Genomic DNA, 11,362 nt, shown 5'->3' on the forward strand with positions numbered 1-11,362 from the left:
GTCTCAGGCCAGCTGGTGGTGTGGTGATTAGGATGGCTGAATTCCACCTGGCCAACCAAGCAGTTTGAGTCCAGACCTAGGGGCTTAGCAAACATGCCAGGCATGTGTGTGCATGCCCAAAATCCCAAAAGGAGGGAGAAGGCAGCACTGTGCCATGACCATGACCCATAGGGGATGCTTTCTTTCTCTGGCAAGTTTCCTATGGCAAATTAAAATAAAATAAAAAATAAAAAAAATAAAAAGACGACATAGAAGAAGAAAGGAGGAGGAGGAGAAGGAGAGAATCATCATCATCATCTCAATTAATCTGAATAAGACCGGGGAAAAACGTATTGGCAGAAGCAACATTTGAACTAAGCACTAAAGGTTGAACTGGACTTAACCAAGGACAAGGTAGGGGTGTGACAAGGATATGAGAGAAGCAGAAAGATCAGCATCCCAGGAAGACATCCAAGGCCCACAGGACAGTGACAATGGTGTGCTGGACAGACTGCACAAGCTTCGTTCTGACTGAAGCAGAGATCATGGGGGAGAGAGAGACAAAGAGAGATGAAGACGAAAAGGCAGACAGGGACGAGTTCGTGATGGGATTTGTAAACCGTGGAGAGAAGTCAGAACTTCACTGTAAGGATTCTATCCTTTCAAAAGCCTCTAGGCCTGTGCTGTATTTAGAGAACTGGAAACCAGGCTAAAATGGTATCTCTTCACTGGAACAAAGAGGAGAACAAGAGCGATAAAGATGAAAAGGCTGAAGCTAGGTGACTGCTTATTAGAGGTGATGAAAAGTTTAATTCTGGATTAAATGAGTCTTTCTGGACATTTTCTGCTCAGACTTCGTGACCTTATGTCTCTAACTATAACAGCATTAGAATAAAAATTATCTTTAATAAAATATGACTTGTTATTCATAAATCACTTTTGGAGAAAACACTGTCTATGAGATTTTACATGTGTTAAATAGTTATATTAAAATTCATAGCTGGCAGTTCTGAATAGTGTACTTTTGAGCAGGTGTGGTAGTCTGAACAGTGAATTTGCACATGCTGTTTCTGGAATGACCTTACACATTGCTCATAAATTACTACTTGGATCATTTGTGGGCAAGCTCATAGTGGTTCTAAGTGCTCTGCTCCAGCTTAGAGCTCAAAGTTGTCTTCCGGATCTCCTCTGATACAGAAAAGTACTGGAAATACAATGATTTCTCTTAGCAAAGGCACTGGTCTTTAGGTTGTATCAACTGCACGTTAATCACCTGACTTATTATAGAATTCCACTGAGCATATAGTGATGCCAAGTATGGTGGCCTTCCTTGCCCTACCGAATTATTAACTTTGGAAAGCAAAGAACTGACTTACATTTCCATCAATATGTGAGTTTTAATATGAGTCATGAACTATGCCACATATTTCTCAGACCACTTGATTGTCCTAAACATATTTAATGCGAACTTAGTAGAATCCAAAAGACATTTCGATATACTCACTGCATATCATTACCTGTCCAACTATATGCTTGCTGAATTAGGTATTATGTAGGAAATGTGCTGGGCTGAGGAATGCCCCCCACATTTCAAGTCTGCCAGAACCTGTGACTGTGGACCTGATTTGGAAATCAAGTCTTTGCACATATAATGAAGTTCATGAGAATACACCGAGTTAGGGTGTGCCCTGCATCCTACATGATTGGGGGGGGTGGTCTGACAAGAGGAGAGAAATGTGAACACAGAGATGAATGTTCAGACATAGCCAAGTGATTATGGCGAGTGTTACAAGCCAAGGGATGCATAGGATCGTTGGCATCCAGCAGCATGGAACAGTCGAGGAAGGATTCGCCCCATTCTGGCGACATCTTGTTTTCAGAATTGAAGACTCCAAACCATCAAAGAATATATTTCTATTGTTTCAAGCTACCAGATGGATAGTACTTTGCAACGGTCCCCATAAGAATCCCTCCTGTGCCTTCTCCATTGCTCCCTGTATTTCCTCTAAGAAGTAGCTCTTAATAGACCCCCCATTAAATGAACTCAGCAGATCTCCATCAGTGACCATGCCTCACAGGGGGTGTTTTCTCACATTCCGTTTTTCTGTCTCTCTCCAGTGAGCACACACCCCCAGCAAATTATTTTTTAAAAATAAAAAGAGCAGTGTGCTTACAGCCCCAGAGCTCACTATTGTCAGTGCATAATTTATTCATCTATTACAAAAACTGATGAAATATGAATGCAAAAGGAAAGACGGCTGATATTTCCATGAAAACAAAGTTGGAGACTTTGGAAATTCTTGATAAAGGTAAATCACTTTAAAAAATACAATCAAGGTAAGTGTGTATAAAGTAATTATAAAAGACCGGGGTTGGGGGGAAGAAATCATGAAAGTCTAGAAAATATCCTCATTAAGATTGCTTTACATGTACCTTTAAATTCTACTTCATTTTAATAAAACTATAACCACAGTGTATAGGACATGAGGGGGCTCTTTGAAAAGTTTATGAGAAATGTGCATTATCAAAAGAAAACTATACATGGATTTTAGTATTTTGTTCCAAAATAACCTTGTAATTTATATATTCATTTGCTATATGGTACGTGTGCTCAGTAGAGAGAGACAAATAGAGAATAAGAGAGTGAAAGTGAGAAAGGACCTCCCAAGGGGGACATCCATGCTATAATCTCTTCTCTTGCATCCTCCTTCCGGGACGTTGGGCACGCACAAGCACTCAATGTGTTTTCAAGCTGCCAGATCTGGGACACAAACTGCACAGTCACCCTCGAGGATCCAGCCACATTAGCCTGCAGACCACCACCTGGCCCCAGACTTGTTCTTTAATTCCACTTTTCCACAAACTTTTTTTTATTTTAAGAGAGAGATTTTTGCTATAGGGAACATGTGCTCGCTGGAGAGACAGATGGCCACATAGACAGACAGAAAGTGAGAAGTTACCCACTCTGCCCTCTCCCCCACCCCCCTCCAGGAGGATGACCACACCACAATCTGCTCTCGTTCATTCTCCTCTTAGGATCTTGGGTACACATGCACGTGCACCCTGGGTGAGTTTTAAGCCAAGCTACAGGGGATTCCAGTCACTTAATCATCACACCACCTGCTGGTGCCTCCACAAACATTTTTAAGTTCCCTGTTCTGTGATGGGTATGGTTTACATAGGCAGACTTTGTGAAACTACACTTAGGCCCAATGTACACATACATATGCATTTGTACAGGTTCCATACTTCTCTTTTATCCACTTTTCTACTAACTACACAGTCCCAATCCCAGACTATAATACATAAGAAAGTTTTCCTTGTAAGTAGAAGTGTATTACACTGTCTTTATTCAGTCTCTTGACTGCATCCTTAATCTATAAGCTTCTTGAACACAGAAGATGTATGATTCACTTTCCAGTCCACATTTAGTGCCCAGTGAACTGCCTACCAGAAAGCCTTTCCCTTTTGAATAAATGAAGATAAAATAGAAACACATACATGTTTTTCTTTTCCAAAAAATTCTATCATCAATAAAGTTAGATTATTATGAGCAGATATTTAAAACATAAAAAAAATAACTCATTATGGGGCCAGCAGTTGGCATGGTAGTTAAGGGTGCTGGACTCCTATACGGCCAACCATGGTTCAAGTCCTGGACCTAGTGGCTTGCTTTTTCGCTTTCCCTCCTTCTCTCTCTCTCTCTGTCCCTCTCTAGTCAAATTAAAATAAATAAATAAAGTTAAATAAAATAATTCTTTTTTAAAAAGAACCTGTTATATAGAACTAAATGTTGTAACGATTTATTATTTAATGCAATGAGGTTTTACTTACCTATATATGGATATCCTCACTTTTACTATCTCATTTATCACAGCCCTAATGTGCTTTCCACAAAAGTTTTCTGAAAACACTTGAGTCCTTCCTATTGTACATCCTCATAAAATTTCTATCTAACGCCACAGTGTTACTGACCCAAGTCTATAGATTAGAATCCTCAGGGACAGAAAGGCTCATTTCTTAAAGGAGGATCCCCAGCTATGTGTCAGATTCATGTGCTTTCAAATTCTAAGTGAGAGACTAGCAGTTGGCATAATGGCTATGTTGCTGGACTCCCATACAGTTGAACACAGTTTGAGTCCCGGACCTGGTGGCTTAAACTCACGCCGGGCGCATGTGCGTGCGTGCCCAAGATCCCGAGAGAAGGATGGAGGAGAAGGGATTGCGGTGTGGCCATCTCCCCCTGGGGGGGTGATTTCTCACTTTCTGTCTCTCTGTCTCTCTCTGTCTGTCTGGCAAGTGCATGTGCCCTATAGAAAAAACTTCTCAAAAAAAATTCTGAGTCTAACTCTGTTATTAATGAAGTTCTCACCCTGAGCACACTGTCGACCCTCCCTAACCCTCAGTGACTTCAGGCTATCACATGAAGTCTCATACCTGGACAATCAACGCAAGGATGTACTCTATTTCTAAGCCCTCATTTCATACACCAAAAGTGTGGATATTCTAATGAATAAGAAATATGACCTGTCGCTGCTTTTCTTTCTAATATAGGAGACAAAAAACACACAACAGTTAACTGTTCAAGATGACAGGACAGAAAGGATACAATGAAGATACATTAGTGAATATAGAGTGGGAAGAAAAACAGGGATACAGGACGAGGGTGAACTGAATGTCAGCATATGGGTATAAACTTTTTTAGGGGAAACAGATCATGAAACATTTTATAGTCACATAATCACAAGAATTCTACTCTTCCTTGCCTAACAGAATATCAGTGGTAAGTTGGAAGGGCCCTGAAGTATGCAGCTCAAGAAAATCAAAGACTAGTCAAGCCTTTATATCCTACTATCATAACTAAAGAGAATATACTCTAATTATATCATAAAACAATTGCTATATTAATCTCTAAATCTTAAGGATCTGAATGAATTCATAATTAAGTTTTATTACTTAAACTTTGAATAATGTTAAGATATAGGCAGACTATCAGATTCTTTTTATAGGTTACACAAATATTCCTTTTTTCTACTTCTTTAATAAGTAACTCAATAGGAACCACTGAAAAGAAATTTTAATACATTTGGTAAATAAAAATGAAATAGGGTTTCAGATGGTCCAACAAGATGAAGAATTTACCATTGGAATTCTGTTAAATAACTACAGGAGTTGTATTTTTGCCTTGAAGAACTTTCATCATGGAACACAGCTGTGAGACAACTTTGGCTTCAAACAGAAAGGCTATAATAAAGGGCCTCCTAGCTAGACTCAGGTTCAAGAGGTTTATGGCGACGAATGCAGAAAAGATGAAACGTTTCAATAATCCCTTCTGGCTGATTTAGTTAGCATTCACGGAGTGGAGTAACCTACACATCACATACCCTTGGTTAGCTGGTTGTTTAGAAGAGACGTATGAGTCACTGGGTTTTATTTTAGCAGCTGGGCAATGCAATTCTCCTTTTGCCCAAAATATTAAAATGCAGAAATGGGAAACTAAGAGAGGGAATGTCAGATCTTATACAGGATGCTCATCAACCACTGTGATGGGTCAAGAAATTCTTTTGTTCTTGTAATTCCGTCTTTCACCTTGGTAGAGGCAAATGATAAATTACCTTATTTTTTTTTTAAATATTATTCTAATCAGCAAACTGCAGTATATTTTTTTAAAACTGTGTGGTTGAGAGGTTTTGGAGGGGAGAAACTTGTAAACCAAAACAAAGCTGATATTAGAGAAGAATAAGCAAGATTCTTCGCTGTACAATTTTAAGTATAAATGAATCCCTCTGGGAGTGTGTAGGAGATACATAGACATGTGTGTGTGAGAGAGAGACAGAGAGACTGAGAGGCTCATCTCTCTATGTACCTGCCCCCATATGCCGTTCAGAATCACTGAGGGTACCTGCGACGATGCTGGCAAGCTGCTGGGTTCTAGTGATGGAGTAGATGCTACGGGCCTGAACAATTGCTGATGCGATTTTCTTGGCGTGCTTCTCCTCCCCATATGTTCTTAGGATGGATGCAAGCGCCTGTTGATCTAAGGCGTTCACGACATCGGCAGCGGTGGGCATGTCAGGGCACCTACGCACAAGAAGAGGCAATTGGCTCACTGTCATTGGTCTTCACTGACCAGGGGTGGAACTTCAGAGACATAACACCAGGCGTGTACAGTCTAAGAGGGCGTCTGAGGGTTTTAAGGCAAAGCCTGGTACCTGACATGGACGAAGCAGATTTTCCATTTCAAATACTCATGATGATAGCCAATGAGGGCAGTTTGCAATATTCATCAAGGTCAAACAAGCAGGAAGTTAAAATATTTTACTATCTTCCACTTTCATTCACAAAGATGTTATTGCTTGTGTTGATTTCTCTCAAACTAAATAGTGAAAACAAAAAGTTTGGATTTAAGTTGCACAAAATTTTAATTACCACTTTTTTTTTTTCTCCAGTATAGAAGATAGAAGGCTTATTGAAGATATCTGAATAAGCCTTGATCTCAGGAACTTAACTGAGACTGCAACTAACTGCTTGTGGCGATAAACTGAACTTAGAAAAATCAATACAAGCAGATACTAGTGGTCAATTTCCTTCACAAAAACCAGAACACCTTTATGGCAATAATATACATTATTTCCAACATTTAATAGTATTGGCTCATCTATCCATGATAAAGATCACCATGGGGTAAAACCTGGTAATCAACTCACGGTACTCAACAAGCCTGGGTAGTAATCTCAGGTAGAAGCAGAAAAGAAACACCAACCTCTGATCAAATAGAATAAATCATACTTAGCAGCAAGAAATAGCACTCAATCTGTCATACCGTTCTAGTTTACTGCACTGTGGGAATATGAGCCAAAAGATGCTAAGTTATGAGCTAACTGCGACCTTGCTGATTGGAAAGATAGCTTTGCTAAGAGTGTAAATTTGTTGGCTTGATTATTGGCACCTTGCTGTATGGACTCATAAGTAACAAGTATATGGTTGATTTAACAGCTGAGAATCTTAAAGGACAGTGAGGCTGTCAACTGAATTTCTCCTTGAAAATACTACATTACACCTTGTTAACATGTCTAGTGCCTCCGAGAGAAAAACCGTGTTGCTCTCCTGGGCTTGTCTCCTATTTTGCTATGTCCTCTATTTTTCTGTCTTTCTCTCTCTCTCTCTCTCTCTTGTTCTTTTGGTTGGGTCTTGCTTTCCAGATCCTATGATTATTGTGGGGGTTTTAGCTCTGTTTTTTTGTTTTTTTTTTTTGTCTAACTGCCATGACATCCCAAGACCAATGAATGTCTTATAAAGTAGCCTCATTTTCATCTCCGTATGCTTTAGTTCTTCAGCTTTTTCAGAATGAAGATCTGGTATTTAGAGTCAGATCAATCTAGATTAGAAACCTAGCCTTGCTACTCATATTAGGTAAGTTTATTTATCTAGCGAAACCTCAATTTTTAACCAGAAAAATGCAAAAAACAACATTTACCTCACAGACTTGTTAGGAGAATGAGGTGTGCATGCACTTGTAAAAATAGATAGTGTAATTAATGCCCGACACAGAGAAGATACTCAATGAATACCTATGTCATTTAGACCTCCCCTTTATGTGTTTGTCAGTCATCCCTGCTGTCTTAAATGGCAAAACCCCTGTTCGAGCTTACCTAGCTGTGCATTACTGCCCACAGCGCTGAGCTGCAGAATGAACCTTTCTAGTGACGGTAACTTTAAGCTCCACGGGGTCTAGCCTGGCTTGACAAAGACAATTTTAAGAATAATATGGACATACTTGGCAGATTTTCATGATACCTTCTACTTTTAAGTATAAAGTTGAAACAGCACTTTGGTCAAGTGAAGTTCAGTGAACAAACAGGCATTATAGTTTTCACTCTTATATTAACACTAAATAGTAGCAGAGGAGTTTCCAGTCTCCTGCTACTAGAGAGAAGGTTACCACTCTGAAGAGCTGACAGGCTATGGGGCAGCTCTGGAAAAGACATTCATATGCCCAAGAGGTCAACATCCAAAATCGGACCCCACTCTAACAGGTTAAGAGATTTTATCTTGTGATCAAAATCGTGTTGCTCTTTATCTTGTGACAAAATCTCCTTCAGTGTTCACTGACTCACAGTAAGTAACTAAACTCATGAGACAAAGGGAATATTAAAATAAATGCCAACTTATTACTTTCTAGTGAAGATTAAAACTGCCAACAGAACTACGCTCTCAGGTCCCTGAAACCGTGAATTTCTCTCTGCTACATGAAAAGCCTTATTATAATCTGAAATTTGGATTGGCACAGAATGAGTTCTGTTTCAAGACTCTAGTATTTGGGCCAGTCAGTGATGCTGGGTAACACAACGCTCTGCATGTAATACTGGACCCACTTTGGAGGTCGCAGATTCACGTCCTGAGGACTTCCTGTACATGTAAGATATGCACGTGCCCAAGATTCAGGCAGGCAGAGGCTGGGAGAGGATCACGGCATGAGGACTTACTAGGATGTCTATTTCTGTCTCTCTTTCTCATGTAAAAAGTAAATAAATAAACTTAAAAAAAAATAGTGATGCCAGTGTTAAAAGGAAACAGACTGCAAAAGCTGCGTGTATCCATCTTTATCATGGGATCAGAGCACCAGGATCTGAGGAGTTATATTACTTGGTCTGGACGTCCTCTCCCTATAAAACCAGCTGGACTAGCACTGCATGCATTTGCCATCTCTGATCTTCCTTTTTCTATGAATCACATTGGTCAGCTCCCCCTTTCTAAATAGCACATACTTTCTTCAGACCTGCTAGTATCTTTGACAAGGTTACAACCTATGCTATCTACCTGGAAGCCATTCACCTTTTTAAGACATATCTGCTTAACTCTAATGTCTTGTGTCAGATATGACTTAGAGTTTAGTTCTCAGGAACAACCTTATTTTTGGAGTTGTTGAGGGAGAACTTCAGGGGCTCTGATTCGCAGACTATAATGGGTTGTTAAGTCTTTACATTAACAATATGGAAATTTACTACCATGAACTAGCTTTGATCATTGTATTTCAGCAGACATGCTCCTCAGCGAGGCAGAGGAACAGTAAAACTTTGCTTGACATTTTATTACCTCTGCACAACCACTTCAATCTCCAAACATGAGACTATGTTTGACCTTTACTATTAGTCACTGGGTTTTAAAGGATTTTTATCATTTTCTTTTATGATTACATTCTTCATCGTATGAATGCCAACAACACGTGCGAAAGGAGGTAGCTGAAAGATGATCCACAGTAACAGGTCATGTCACAACATGGAGAGAAGTCTGTATGTGAATAATTACCACAGGACACAGCAGAGTGTCGGAGGGTGCAAAATATGATAGAGAAAAGTAAGATTTAGCTTCTGTGAGTACAGGTTGCTCAGTCTCTGGACCAGTGCTGAAAATAGACATGAGCACTAATCTAAGTTTTTAAATTAATCTAGATAAAAAGAAATTATAGCTAGTCTCTCCTAGAATGTGATCCTCTTTCTGTTTGAATAACAGAGAATAAACACTAGGGTGAGATGTGAAGAGGAGATGGAAAAGATGACCCGCACGCATGTAGTCCGTATTTACTACCATAATCTGCGGTTTCTCTGGAGAAGGTTCCACCAAAGTAACCACTCAAGACACAGGACGAAACATACAATTGCTGACCCTGAGGATCCAGCTTTGATCCTGTACTCTAGTAGAATATGTATTAAAGATCATGCCTTGTGCTTCTCATAAGAAGCATACGATTTTTCAGTATCATGAAGTTTATCAAAATTATGAGTAGGCTAAAAGCCATACTGTATCCATGAAAAAGATTCGGTAAGAAAGTTAGCCTCTTCACATCTTCTTTTTAGAGACAGTAATTATTTTTCTTTTAGAACTCCAAATCTAGAGAAATACTGAAGTCTATAATGAGCAGCAAACAAAACTGATTTATTATGTATGGGTAGTGTTAGGTGTGGGCGTGTGATGGGAATTCTGCAGTCTAAAAAGGAAATTAAATTCAGAGTGTTTTTTGAGAAATTGATTTCTTCTTGCAAGGAGAAATGCTTTATCAATACTCACCTGCCACCATCCATCCTCATGTCCAAAGGGCCGTCCTTCCGAAGGGAAAAACCTCTTTCAGGAGCATCAAGTTGCATGGAGGAACATCCAAGATCCAAAAGAACTCCATCCAAAGTCCCTGGCTGTACTCCCGCTTTTGTTAATAAGGCTTCAGCCTGGCTGAACTGGCCTAGCATTGCTCGGATCTGTTTACTGTGAACAAACCAAAGGAATGGAGAAAATACTTCTGTTAATGTCTTTCTTAAAGCTTACGATCAACGGAAGGGAATGCATCCAATGGTTAGATTACTGAACTAATATTATTAAGTGAGGACCAACCACAGGCTTTAGCACTATAGAAAGATACACAAACTATGGAAACTGTACATCTGGTATTTGGTTTCAAATAGCAGAGCTGATTTAGGATGATGTTATTATTGCTAATAAACACAATTTGTTGCATACCTTTGTGAAGGTATGTAACTTGCATAAATCAGAAAAAAAAAATCAGTCAGACCAGAGCTTTAATTGTTTTCTTAAAAACATTTTCTAAAATGTATGAGTAGGAAAAGAAGCATATGACAGTTTATCAAAATAATAACTTTTTTTTGAAAGTTTTTTGCTATAGGGCACATGTGCTTGCCAGAAGGACAGAAAGACAGAATGTGAGAAATCACCCCCTAGGAGGGATGGCCACGATGCAATCCCTTCTCCATTCTCCTCTCCGGATGCTGGACATGCACACACATGCACCTGGTATGAGTTTAAGCCACCAGGTCCGGAACGTGAACCCTGGTCGACTACATGGGAATCCAGCAACATAGCCATTACATCTACTGCTAGTCCCTCAAAATAATAACTTTAACGCCAGCCTAATGCCTGAATTTAAAATAGCTGGATGCCACATAGTCCACTGTAGGATTCAAGTCCCAGACTCAGGGGCTTGAAAAAGGAAACCATGTAGAGCACATGGGCAAGCATGCCTAAAATCACACAAGGAAAAGGGAATGCGGAAGGGATTGTGGTGTGACCATGCCCCATGGGAGTGGGGTGGGGGGTGGTAAATGCTTTCTTGCCTTCTCTGCCTCTCTCTGGTGACCACACATGCCCTCTGGCAAATTAAAATAATAATAATAATAACAACAACAATTACTTTAATGAGTAAGTCAATTTAAATACAATAATAAAACAGAAATCATTGAAAAATATATGTCAAATATGTTTAAGCCCCACATTTTTGCTTTCTCATGTAGGATGGGATGCTACGCAGATTCATACTTGAGAAATGAAACTGACTGAAATGAATGCCTTCCTGCAGAAGCAACGTTTCATCTCT

The 11,362-nt window shown here is 39.6% G+C and overlaps 1 protein-coding gene across 3 annotated transcripts in view; it reads right to left on the reverse strand.

Annotated features, from left to right (window-relative positions):
- Positions 1-11,362, reverse strand: part of METTL15 (methyltransferase 15, mitochondrial 12S rRNA N4-cytidine) — a 229,854-nt gene that overhangs the window by 58,848 nt on the left and 159,644 nt on the right. For all 3 annotated transcript variants that reach the window (XM_027775365.1, XM_006157670.3, XM_006157671.2), the window contains 2 exons: positions 10,048-10,239; positions 5,882-6,060 (listed from right to left, as the gene is read on the reverse strand). In XM_027775365.1, coding sequence (XP_027631166.1) covers positions 5,882-6,060; positions 10,048-10,239 — 371 coding nt within the window. The remainder of the gene's footprint in view (positions 1-5,881; positions 6,061-10,047; positions 10,240-11,362) is intronic.

Source organism: Tupaia chinensis, unplaced genomic scaffold (assembly GCF_000334495.1).
Source record: "Tupaia chinensis unplaced genomic scaffold, TupChi_1.0 Scaffold000555_1, whole genome shotgun sequence".
NCBI classification, from domain to species: domain Eukaryota; kingdom Metazoa; phylum Chordata; class Mammalia; order Scandentia; family Tupaiidae; genus Tupaia; species Tupaia belangeri.